This window comes from Mus pahari, chromosome 1 (genome assembly GCF_900095145.1).
Source record: "Mus pahari chromosome 1, PAHARI_EIJ_v1.1, whole genome shotgun sequence".
Lineage (NCBI taxonomy): Eukaryota > Metazoa > Chordata > Mammalia > Rodentia > Muridae > Mus > Mus pahari.
Window position 1 is genome coordinate 164,477,614 of NC_034590.1, and position 13,134 is coordinate 164,490,747.

A 13,134-nucleotide genomic window follows, 5' to 3' on the forward strand; every position below is an offset into this window, starting at 1 on the left:
AACTGTTATCCTGGGCTGGAGCCTCAGTCTTTGCTTCCTCATCTGAGCAGGATACTGGGCTGGGCCCCTCACTTGTGAAACATTCTGAAAGTTCAGGTGACTCTTGCTTTAAGCAACAAGTCTCCAGGAAACACATAAACAGGATCCCTTTCAAAATATTTTAGACCAGAGAAATTCCTCTTGAAGGCTTTTGTGGCAACTGCTTTAATAAGACAGAGTTACATTGTGGAACAGGAATTTCTCCCTAAATCAGTTCTGTACATTAGCCCAGTTATTTGTTAAACTGTTACTTAAGGAGTTTATATGTACCATAAGGTTAGCAGGGTGCTAGGGTCTAGCAGTTGTTACCTTTACAGAATATATGTATACTCAATTTCAATATCAGGGTTAAAAAATTTTAGTTACCCTGTAAAAAAAAGGGTCTCATGTAGCCCAGGCTAGCCATGAAAGATAGTTGAGGATGGCGTTGGACCTGTGATTCACCTTGTGCTTGGATTATAGGCATGCACCCCATATTCGGTTATGGGGTACTGGGGAATCAAATGTAGGTGCCATGCATGGTAGGCAAGTGCCCACCAACTGAGCCACATCTCTGCTCGGGAATTCAGTTGTCTCAAAGTGAACCCCAACCACCAGTGCGGTGCAGGATCTGACTTGAGATTTGTGTCTTTGGCTCTACGGACATTATGGACAGAATAAAAACTCATCCTGAGGTTCCAGAAGGAGTTCCAGCTAGACACAGTGGTGTATACCTTTAATTCCAGCACTCGGGAGGCAGAGGCAGGCTGATCTCTGAATTTTAGGCTAGCCTGGTCTACAGAGTGAGTTCCAGGACAGCGAGGCCTATACAGAGAAACCCTTTCATGTATATGTGTGTATGTGGCAGGTGTGGGAGGTGTGGGAGGTGTGGAGGGGGCGGGGAGAGGGACTCCCCTTCCCTGGCCCCCACTGAAACATTTAAAATGCTTTGTGATTTTATGTTTGCCCCCCTAACATCCGCTGATCTGGTGGGCTTTCTGCACTTGAGGGTCCTTTTTACCACTCACACTACCCTTCCACTGTCCAGACAGCATGCCCTTGGCCACCCAGCTTCAATGTCTCCTAAGGGACTGAAGCACAGAGAATTACAAAGATAACCACGCTGTCAGTCCTGAGGGAGGACGTGATTAGGGAGAATTCAAGCTTAAATCAAAAAGGAGAAATTTGGCCTATCAAGTAGCCAAAATGTTTTACTTTGTATATTTATTGTTGCTACAAGGATGAAGATGGTTTGGAGTTCTAATAGGCAATCCATTGTATTAAAGTAGAGGGCAGGCCCAGGCTATGTAACTTCTAGCCAGAGGGGAGCTGGTGACCTCCTTGTTTTTATCTCTGAGGTGCCAGAGCTACAGAATGGCCCCCAGTCACCTCCTATGGCAGCCTGACGGTCCCTGTCATGTCTCTTAGTCTCTTAAGCTCAGAGTACCTTGCATACGACTTTCCCTCATCCTTTTGTTTGTTTGTTTGTTTGTCTTTACCAGCCATGGAATTTAGCTTCATGCAACAAGAAATATCTAAAAGGGCCAGGATCCAGACTCTACTTGGTGCCCTGAGAGTGAAGACTGTCTGCTCTTTAGTTCAGGTGCATGTTCTGGTTCGAGTATTAGCCAGATAGAAAACAATTCACAGTTCTAGGCTGTCCCCCAGGAGTCTGGTGCCCAGTCTCCCTCCCAAGAGACACACGCAGGCCCCTTCCTGTTCTCTAGAGGAATGATGCTAATGCCCCCCTTCTACTGAGCATTTACTATGTGCTGCACAATGCTAAGTGCTCTGCATTAAGTCCTCACAAGCATCCCATAGGCATTTTTATAGCTGCCCAGAGCTTCAACTTAGCAAGGCTAGGCGGCCACATGCTAGCAGCAAGAGGGCTGGGACTTAAACCCACTGTTCTTCCTTGGGGTATTGGGAGAGACGCCTCAGGGAGCTCCAAGTTAACAAGAGGCAAGAGATGGAGCCTGGAGTGTTTGAGTTACAGGCTGAGGGCTCCAGAAAGATAGCTTCCTAGAGGGACTTCCTTTTCTCCCCATTCATCCTCCGGTGGAGGGAAGCAGCCCGAAGCTTCCAGGGTTTCCCCAGCATTGACACAAAAGCCAGTCCCTGGAGGCTGATGGTCTGGGGGTAGTTTTGCTTGCTTGCTTAAGCCACCTTGCCAGCACCCTCTAAGAAACTCACCGGACCAGTAGGGCACCTGTGGCACCAGAGGCTGTCTGTCTGGGCTGTGGATCCACACCCTGCTAGGCTCCAAGACTTTCTGGGACGACCCAGCTTGTAGGGTAACTGGGCTGGCTGGTGCTTGGCGCCAAGGGCTTCCGCTGAGAAGGCAAAGGATGAAGGCAGTGTGGATTTCTGAGATGGGCTCCAGGTCCCTCCCAGTTGTTGCAGGGACAGTGTGGCCCAGATGGTTCCTGTCAGACGGCACAGAGCTAGCCTCCTCCTGTCCCGAGTAGAGCTCTAGAAACAAGAGTGATGTGAAATATAACTGGGTTCATGCTACTCGCTTGTTTAAAGTCTTGTTTCCTGCCTCGTTTAGGACAAAACCCAAACTCCCTGCCATACCTTTCGTCCATGGTTTTCAGGGCATAGCGATGCTGCTCTCTCTGCGTTAGGTACCCTTGCCTTCCCCTGAGCCTTGGCTGCCCCTGCTCCATCCCATATCTGCTAAGTCAGAGGCTGTACCTACCACGCTTCATCATCACTTAAGCATTAGTACACTCACCATGATTTACAGCTTTTTACTTGTTTATCGTCGGTCTGTGTGTCAGAAGATGAGAGCCCTGGGGACAGGGAGCAAGCCTTTCTCGTCAGCGCATAGCATTTGGCAAGAGGTCTGGGGCGTATTTGCTGAACGATGAGTTTTCTGAGCGAGCCTTTAACAAGAACACTATTGTGCCCGCTGTGGTGGTTCGCAGCTAGAATCCCAGCCCTGGGGAGGCTGAGGCAGGAGGATTTGGGATTTAAGGATAGGGTGGGATACATAGCAACTTTTAGGGTAGACTTGGCTACATAATGAGACCTTGTTCTGAGGAAAAGCCCTCAAATAAAAGAAAACAAAAGCTGAGAGTTATGGTCAGATGGTGGTGAATAGTCTAGAATATTGTAGGATTTAGAGCATCCTTGTTTCCTGCCTGCTAAAGGCTACGGGAATCCCATTCTAACACATCCCAAAGCCACCTACAGGAATAGGTGAGACTACTGGCCAACTTTTCCTAGCCAAATGTGTGTGGGTTGGTGGATGGGATGGGGTAGTGTCCAGAGATCTGGCTTTGAACCTAGTTCGCTGCTCCTGTGACCTCGAACAAATTTTTTTACTCTTTCTGAGTTTCTTCTGTAAAACAAAAATCTCAGAAACTAAGCCGGGCGTGGTGGCGCACGCCTTTAATCCCAGCAGTCGGGAGGCAGAGGCAGGCGGATTTCTGAGTTCGAGGCCGGCCTGGTCTACAAAGTGAGTTCCAGAACAGCCAGGGCTACACAGAGAAACCCTGTGGGGGGGGGTACCCTCAGAAACTGAGGGTTAAAGATTGGAACATAGTACTGCGCATGCGTACATCTGAATGAAAAATGGCCTCCTTGACTCCTAGGGAGTGGCGCAACTTCAAAGGATTAGGGGGTGTGGCCTTGTTGGAGCAGGCGTGGTCTTATTGGAGGAAGTGTGTCACTGGGGCGTGGCCTGCAGATCCAGATGTAGAACTCTGAGCTGTATGCTGATGTGATGATAAGGACCAAACCTTTGAACTGTAAGCCAGCCCCAATCAAATGTTCTCCTTTACAAAAAGAGTTGCTGTAATCACAGTGTCTCTTCGCAGCAATAGAACACTGACAGACACACGATTGCATTGTACAAGTTGGTAGGTAAATGGATTCATTTCGTTCTAGGCCCCCTGGAGACTCCTAACATTCTAGAGTCAAGGTTGGAGCTGAAAATGAGGGTGAGGTGACGTCATTCTTATCTGCAGAGGAGTAAGAGCCTGTATTTTTATTGTAACTGTTGCATCTGAAGCAGAAGGGGCTAGGCATGTGACTTAGTGCCCAGGGCCTGCTGGGGCCTACTTTGAACCTCTCCTAGTCTGTGCCACCAGGAAAGGGCGGTAATATCAACAGAGGGCAGGGTGCAGGGCCACTACAGGCCAGCTCCTCAAAGGGGATAGAAGGGTGATGGGACCTGGGGCCATGGCGGATTGTAAGGCCCAGTCTTAGCAGTGGAGTTGGCCTCTAGTAGTTTTCTTGTTTTGTTTTTTTCTTTTTTCTTTTTCTTTTTTTTTTTTATTTTTTTTTAGTTTAGTTTAGTTTGTTCCTGTTTAAGACAGGGCCTTACTACATAGTCTTTCTGGCCTGGTACTGCTCTGTAGACCAGGCTGGCTTCAAATTCACAGAGATCTGCCTGCCTCTGCCTTCTGGAATTAAAGGTGTGTCCCAAGACATTCTGCTCCTTCTCTTTTTAAAAAGGTCTTATATATTATTTCTAATGGCCTTACAGTCAAGTTGCTTCTAATTGGGATGGGGGACAATCAGTAGGTAACTGCCTGCTGTCGCCAGCACTCGCAGCAAAGCCTGCGTGGCTGTAACTCCAGCACTACATTAGTGGCTGCACGTAGAGACAGGAGGATTACAGTCTTTGTTGGCCACTCAGCTCAGCTGAAAACCAGCAAGCTCCAGGTTCCGTGGGAGACCTCATCTCAGGAAGATGCAGCAGAAAGTGATAGGGCAGGATACCCAAGGTCCTCCTCTAACCTCTGAGTGGGTGTGCATTCAGATGCCTGTGTGCAGACAGACAGACACACACACACACACACACACACACACATAAGAGGTTAATTGTTTTTTTTTTTAAAAAAGGTTCTTTGCACTAGCAAAATCTGATAAATGTAACAACCAAATAGCTAAATAAAAACAAGAAGAAAGAAAATTAGCTGGGGGGGGGGGGAGTAGCACATGCCTGCTGTCCCAGCACTCGGGGAGGTGGGAGCAGGAGGAACAGGGCATTCAAGGTCATCCTTGGCTGCAGAGTGAGTTTGAGGCCAGCATGGGCTACGTTAGACTCTGTCTTAAAACAAAACAAAAATCACCATGTATTCATTTTTGTGGTGTTCGGGATCTCGGAAGACAAGGCAAGCTTTAATCACCGAGCCGAGACCGGGTCCTATGCACAGGCGTGACTGACATCATGAGATCTACCAGCAGAAATGATTTTTAAAAACAAACTACAGGGGAGGATTTGGTGACATCAGCGTCAGAGGTCTCAGGAGGCATTCCAAGGAAGGCAGCCGCAGAGACCTGGGGGTAGGAGCTACTCGGAGGGACCCTGGGGTTGTGTCTGAGACTTGTGGTCATCATGGCCAGAGAAGCGGCTGGCAGAATAACCTTTCTTTAGGGAAAATGAACCTTGAACAGAAAAGGCGGATTTGGGATGTCCTTTGAGAATGTAACTTAGTCCGGACATTTAAAGCATTGAAGTTGGGGCCCCACAGGTCTAAAAGACCAGAAAACTTAGCTCCACTTTAGTGTGTGTGTGTGTCCTTCCATTTTCCTTTCTTTTAAACATGAGTCATTCAGAAAAGAAAATTCTAGAGATGAGAAGGTAGCATGTAGCTTTAAGCCTAGGTTTCAATGCTTTCTCCACCGGTGTGCCAGCTTGTGGCTTTTGGTATGTGGATATACTTTTCTGAACGGAAAAAGATGGACACTTGCACTGAGAAATCAGCTTAAGGAGAGAAACGTCCACAACACAAACTGGGAAACATTTTGGGGCAACGTTCACGGGAGACCACTCTAGCAAAACCCCTTTGAGTTCCTTACCATCCCACCAGCCCCTTGGTGCCCCCCACCAGGTCTGGGGTTCAGGTGTGTTCTCCAGGGTGAGCAAGCAAAAGCCACTTAGCAGTGCACATTCACTGACTCCTGCAATACAGACTTCCTGGATCCAAGTATATGCAAAACAAACAAGCAAGCAAAACCCCACAGAATAAAAACAAACAAAAAAACCAGAAGGAAGGGGCTATTTGAGAATTTAGTTCACCATTATAATCACCGAAATAGCCTTAATAAGGACCATTTAATAAAATGTAAATAGCCCTCGGAGGCAAGGGAGAGGAGTGGGAGGAGGAAGGGGAGGGTGAGCGGAGGGGGGACAACGATTTAAACTTTACATATATATGTAAATATATATATATATATATATATATCCCTTTTTTTAAAGCAAGATGGGTCAGGATGGAAGTCAAGTGCAGCTGTTTGAGCCTTTGCCAGTGGTCTGATCTCACTAGAAAAACGAGTTAAAAACAACAAACTTCCAGATTCAGCGATCTGGGATTACCCACCGCCTCCTCTGCCGCTACCCCCTCCCTACCCTCTCCCTGTCTCCCCAGCCTGGGCACCTGGGTCGCTTGGTGAGTTTCCATGTGCTTGGGAAGTCAGCCTGCAGCCCTGGCGACTGGAGCCCTGGGAGACGGCAGCCACCTCTCGGGTTTAGCATTACGTCATCCCTTTAGACCCAAATTTATCTCGGCTGCACGCAGCCCCGCAGCTCCCGAGCTGCCGCCGCTGACTTGAGAGCTTACGCACAAAGTTAGACAAGGCTGACTCACTGGGCAGAGCCAAGGTTTTCCGTGGCTCTTCACGTTTCTGGGCCCTGGAGGAAGAGGAGGGGAAGAGGCTGCGGTCTTTCATGTGGGAGCGGGGTGAGGGTGGACAAATGGGTAACTGTTAAACAGTTGATTTCTTGGACCTCGGAACTCATGCCCCCTTGTCCAAACCTTGGTTATCTGAAAGCCTTCCAAGATTATTGCTGAAAGCCGTGCCTACGCGGTAAGCACTTTGGAAATTCGGAACCCGAGCCACCCGGGTGTCCCTAACAATGACGATGGACTTGTAACTGAACTCGACCTTGCCTCCTTTCTCTGTGTCACCTGTCTGCATGCAGAACGATATGCTAATCAGCCTCCATGTGTGCGTTTGCAGTACAGCACTTGGAAATTTCCATCTGCTAGACTGAACTAGCGGTTGAAGGGGCAGGAAGGACCCTAGTGAGTACGGAGCTTGGCCTGCTTCTTCGGAGACAGATTGTCCCCATCCTCCCTCCATGGCGGCAGTGCTCCGGGACTTTTGCAGTTTTCAAATGGAGAAGGGGGGGGCAATAGAGGGAGAGGAAGAGAGAGACAAAGAGACAGAGACAGAGAGACTGACTTTCTTTACTGAGAGGGTGGAACTAGAGTCTGGGACCATCCCAGCTCTTGAATCTATGCTGTGAAAGAAACCCTTGCTTTCCTGCTTTCCCAACTACGTTTGTAGTGCAAATTGGCTTCATCTGAACTAAAGCAAAGCCATGACTGACTCTGGGTTCCCCCTGGCTAACCCAGAGCTTGGTGTGTGTGTGTGTGTGCGTGTGTGCATGTGCGTGCGCGCGTGTGTGTGCGCGTGTGTGCATGTGTGTGTGCGTGTGTGCGCGTGTGTGTGCGTGCGTGTGTGTGCGTGCACGTGTGTGTGCGTGCGTGTGTGCGTGTGTGTGCGCGTGTGTGCATGTGTGTGTGCATGTGTGTGCGCGTGTGTGCGTGTGTGTGTGTGTGTGTGTGTGTGTGTGTAGCAGCCTGTTCAATTGTATATGGAAAAGGCTGGAGTTTCTGTACATGCATCAGCCCACTGTCACCAGGCCAGTACCTTTCCTCATATGCAGGTGGCCTCTTGGATAGGGTCAGCTATGACACCTATCCAACCTTTTGTCGCTGACCTTCCATTTGGCTATATAATGTGATCAACAAAACCAAGCGCATTTTCAATTCATGGACATTTTCGGGTTTTTACATAATTTCTCAATTGCATGCCACACAGGTTTTACCCGACAGTGGGTACTTTAGCCTCTCAGGTGCTATGAAAGTGACTTACATCCCCAGAGCCCTTGGAATTTGGAATTGAATACTTTTAAGTAGTTCCTCCCATAGTAAAGTGAACTTTTAGACTCATAATCTGTCTTTTCTTCCTTCTTCCCGACCCAGACAGGGTCTCACAGTACAGCCCTGACTGACCTGGAACTCATTAACTCAGTGTGTAGACTAGGCTGGTCTTGAACTCACAGAGGTCTGTCTGTCTGTCTCCTGAGAGCGCTGGAATTAAAGGCTTACACCAACACACTGGGCTCTTAACATTATAGGTTTTATTTTCAACTATTAACAGGTGTTCTGAGTGATGATGTTCGTTTGTTTTTGTTTTCTGGGACAGGATCTTTCTATCGCATCCTGGCTGTCTTGGAGCTCACCATAGAGACCAAAACTCATAGAAAACTGCCTGTATGTGTCTCCTGAGTGCTGGGAGCCACCACACTTGGCAGAGTGAATGATAGAAAAGGGGGAAAAAGTGAGAGACAGAATTTCTTACTACCTCTATCCAGTAAAGTCCTTCACTGGGGTGGGGGTGGTTGATACCAGTACACAATGGGAAAACCCGTATAGCCTAGCCAACCGCTAAAAAGCCTAGAAAAGTCTCCTGCCCCTACTGTGACTGTGAATACTTACTTCTTCTTTTGGGTCTCCCTGAATTTGACGAACATCCATTTCTTATATGTTGTGCCAAGTGTAGTATTTAAAAGGGCTGGCAGAATTTCGCAGCCTGTGACCTCACTGGAGATACATCATTCGCCAATAACATGACCACAGGAAGGGGACATTGTCTCCTCACCAAGAGCTCTGTCATTCTGGACGTCCCCCAGCAGGTCAGCAGGATCAGAGTGAGGCGGGTTGTGGCTAGTTTCCACAGCTCCCAGTTCGCTCCCAGGGCGGGCAGCGCCTCCAGCCATCTTGTGTTTCCTTCCCCCAGAAAGTTCTCAGCCAGGGGTGCTTTTGTGCCCCAGGGGATGTGTGGCAATATCTGGAGGTATTTTGTTTGTCATGCCCGAGGGTGGTGGTGTGAGACTGGCATCTAGTGGGTGGGAGATATGGGTGCTGCTGAGTATCCAACAGTGTACAGGACAGAACCCAGCTCCAAGGAGGAACCATCGGGTCCAAAGCATCGCTAGTGCCAAGGTGAAGACATCCGTTAGAAGAGGGACATGGGAAGAGGGTGGTGACTGAGGGCAGTAAGTGTGCTCCCTGCTAGTTACTGTCCCTGATGTCAGTTACACTTCAGGAGAGGAGCATGGGAGGAGCAGCCATCACCGCTAGGGCGCTCTGCGCGATGGGATTATTTCAGCTAGACTTCACAATGAAGCTTACTAAATACGTGTTTCCTGGGTACAAGTCTGGTTCAGTGCCTGGCACGTGTCTGGCCTCACCATCTTGCATACATGGAAGAGATAAATCCATCTTCTATAGGAGGGGAAAAGAAGCTTGGGGTCCACATAGCCAGAGAGCTCCGATTTGAACTGAGGTCAGTATGAATCCAGTACAAAATCTTTGTCCTTTCCTTGTATCGTTAGAACAGGTTTTCTGTCTAAAAACACTAATGATATACTGGGGAAGAATCAGTTCAAAAAGCAGAAGCGACTAGAAAAACTTTTTTTCAGTGTCAAAACTGAGGAAAAGAAGGACCAAGTGGACGTCCTCTCTGGCTCTCATTAAATGATCTCATGTTTTTGAACAGCGATTTTTTTTTTCTTCTGTGGCCCTGCCCTTTGTAGATGTTACTTTCTCCTCCTTTAGAGGGTGAGAGAACCGAGGCACTGAAGTTCCACAAGAAAGCAATAGAGGAGAACTCTAGTGCCTGAGCACCATTTAAGAAATAAGTCTCCTTGGGAGCAGACCCAAGTCTTTTCCTCAGAAGCAAAGTCTTGTGAGTTTTTAGTCTTCCCATCCTTGGAACCAGGAAAGGAAAGCCAAGGAAAGACTACATCTCCCGGAGGCCATCGCGGAGTCCGCCACGCGCAGGCGTACTGAGGCGGCCCGTGTCCCTCGACACCCGAAGTGCACTGGCGGAGGGAAGGGGCGGGACTACATTTCCCAGGGGGCAGAGGAAGGGGCGGGCGGGGCGGGCCTTGCCGCGGCTCCGGTCCCTCCCCCCGTGCTCGCGCGGAGAAGTAAACAAACCGCGCGCGGGCTGCAGGNGGCGCGGCGGGCGCGGCGGGCACGGCTGGGGCGGCGGAGAGCGCGCCGAGCCGGGGCCGAGCTGGCCCGCCCGCCCGCCGCACATGTCCGGAGTCGTCGTGGGACTGTAGCCGTCTGTGGCGCCTCCTGTCGGCCGGGGGCGGGAGCGCGGAGCCCATGGAGCGGGTGCGGATGATCAACGTGCAGCGCCTGCTGGAGGCCGCGGAGTTTTTGGAGCGCAGGGAGCGAGGTAACGGCTGGACGCCGTCGCTTCGACCGCCGCCTCGGGCTCCGCGCGTGGAGTGCGGCGCGGCTGGCGAGGGGAGGTGCGCGCGTGTGGTGTGGAAGTGCGTGCACCGGTGAGGGTGAAGCGCGTCCCCGCGCGCGGCAAGAGGAGCACGCGCGCGTGTGGGGAGAAGTGTGCGTGCGTGTGGGGTGCACGCGCGTGGAAGTCCGCGCGCGGTTGGAGTGGTGGGTGCGCCGCGACGGGGGTGGGGGGTTGCTCAGGAGTGCAGGTGAGTTCCTGAGAGGAGGCGTGCAAGAAGCTCGCGAGCGAGGGCAGGCGTGTGTGTGCGTGCATGCATGCATGCGTGCATGAGGTGTGAGCGAGAGCTTGGGCAGAGGACCCGTGCGTGGCTCTGGGCTGCAAGGGAAAGACTCGTGTCGCGCAGGGGCGGCTGCTGAGCGGACCCGAGGAGAGGGCGGAGGGCGCTGGACCAAGAGCGCTTGCAACTTGATAACTGCACTGGAGACTGAAGGGGGTGGGCGCTGGGGAGGTGTGGGTGCAGGAGGCGGGGCCTGTGGGAGCCGGGGGAGGAGTGGGGTGGGAGTGATGCCCGCTGGAGAGCTGCGGGAGGGGCACCCTGCTATTGTGAGCGTCCGAAGTGCGGCGAGACGGGGTTGCCTTGGAGGTGGAAGTGGGTGGAGGAGTGGGGGGACTGAGGAAGGCATTGGAGTGTGAAGAGCCTAAATACTGCTGTCAGGAGAGAGGAGGGCCTTCCCGAGACGTTGTGATCGGAAGAGCTGGGGCACGCAAAAATGTGGAGGCTACAGAGGCACCGAAGAGGTGACTGTAGTTAAACCGAGGGTTTTCTCTTTGTTTTGTTTGGTTGGTTTTGGTTTTCGGGACAAGGTTTCTCTTGTAGCCTTGACTGTCCTGAAACTTTCATCTGTAGACTAGGCTGGATTCGAACTCAGGGATCGCCTGCCTCTGCCTCTGGAGCACAGGGATCATGTACCACCACCACTTGGCTGGGTTGGTTTTTTTGTTTGTTTGTTTGTTTTTTAAGGCAAGTGAAATCTTTTGGAGTGAATGGATGAGTAACTGGTGTTAGAAATTAGGATTTTAAAAAAGAATTCTTGGTGCTGGAGAGATGGCTTGGCCGTTAAGAGCCCTTGCTACTGATTTTGGAGACCCAGGGTTAGTTCCCAGCATGCCTGTTGCGCTGTTCTTTACAATCTGTAGCTCCAGTTCCAGGACATTGTTTCTTCTGGCTTCCCAGAAAGCATGCATACGTATGGTGCACATATATACTTATGAACACTTACATACATGTAGAAAAAAAAATAAGCCTTAAAGAATTCTTGGAGGAAAGGGTTTTGGAGAGGAGGGAGACATTTGTTTTAGAAGACTTTTCAATATACTCTCTTGGCAGTGGGCTGGGTCTGTGTATGTCACCAGATTAATGTCCAGAGATTGAATGGATTTTTTTCTCCTTAGGGTAGGGTCTTGCCACGGAACTCAGGCTGGCCCTGGACTTGGGATCTCATCTCAGCCTCCTGGGTGCTGGGATTAAATTAGGGATGGCTAAACAGCGGGATTTTAGATTTTATCTTCTAACCAGAGCGTAGGCACATTTTACCTTTTCTACTTTGAAGAAAAAAAACAATGTGTCAGGACACGGACTTTGGATCTGTGGGTCTGTGCATTTGGGTATCTATATTCTTCTTAAACCTTTTTATTTTCTTCCGGTTTTTAGAGTGTGAACATGGCTACGCCTCATCGTTCCCCTCCATGCCGAGCCCCCGGCTACAGCACTCGAAGCCCCCACGGAGGTTGAGCCGGGCACAGAAACACAGCAATGGGAGCAGCAACAGCAGCACTGCCAACAGGTAGGGAGAGATGGCTGCCGCTGGGGGGTGGGGGGGAGGTAAAGGCGAGATGGGGAGGGGCATCAGGGGGCAGGAGTGGAGGGGCTCAGACTCCCGGAGCTAATCCTATGCATCTGTTTTCTCTCTAATGCCAGAGCACACCACATTGGCTCTCTGTATGCAGAAAAGGGATATAATCCCACAGAGGAGATTGAAATCCCAGTGTCCCCATCCCTAGAGAAGCGCGAGTGGGGACTTGGTAGCCTGCATCCGTGCTCGCAGCCACAGGCTGAGAGGGACCTTGGACTTTCATTTTTCTCTCCAAGTTTATGGCAGTCCGAAAAGAATTTCTTTAAAATTTAGAAACGGCCCCAGCAAGATATAAGAGAATCAAGGGCTTTGTTAAAGAAATAAAAATACCTAGCTATGTTAATGGGCCTGGCCCATTTGTTAAGGAGGAGGAGGAAGGACCATGCTGTAGAATATTTGAATCTTACTTACTTAATGGAAGGTAGTGGGTGCAGAGGTTTTAGAGCAGACATAAAGAAGACTCCTGTCCTCCCTGGGTGCCTCTCTTTCCCAGAACACGTGTGTTCAGAGGCGCGGAGAAGTAACAGACTTCCGCTTCTGGTAGAGTCTGACTGACTCTTCAGTATTCTCTGGTTCTAGAAAGCCGGTAAATCCCAAGGATTTGTGTCAATATGCAGTTTTCAAGAGAACTTCCTCAAGAGAAGGAAATTTTCCCATTGATGAGAGGAAGTTAGATGAGGCCTTTCTGTCTCGTCCTGTGAACATTGTCTAGAGAATGGAAACAGAATGACTCTCTTGGCTGGGATTGGCCAGGCTGTGGGGAGCTCCGGCCGGGTGGCTCAGGCTTAGGCAGTTGAGGACACAGTATTGTCCACTCTCCCTGCAGAAAACGTTAGGCTCCTGTAGTCATGGATTGAGATCTATCTTTCCACGCTTCACCTTGACATCCCCGAGGCAAACTCAATTCATT

At 50.2% G+C, this 13,134-nt stretch overlaps 1 protein-coding gene across 1 annotated transcript in view; it reads left to right on the plus strand.

Annotated features, from left to right (window-relative positions):
• Window positions 1-13,134, plus strand: part of Mxi1 (MAX interactor 1, dimerization protein) — a 63,110-nt gene that overhangs the window by 8,552 nt on the left and 41,424 nt on the right. Inside the window, exon 2 of the mRNA XM_021217914.2 lies at window positions 12,023-12,155. Within this exon, the coding sequence (XP_021073573.1) occupies window positions 12,023-12,155 (133 nt within the window). The remainder of the gene's footprint in view (window positions 1-12,022; window positions 12,156-13,134) is intronic.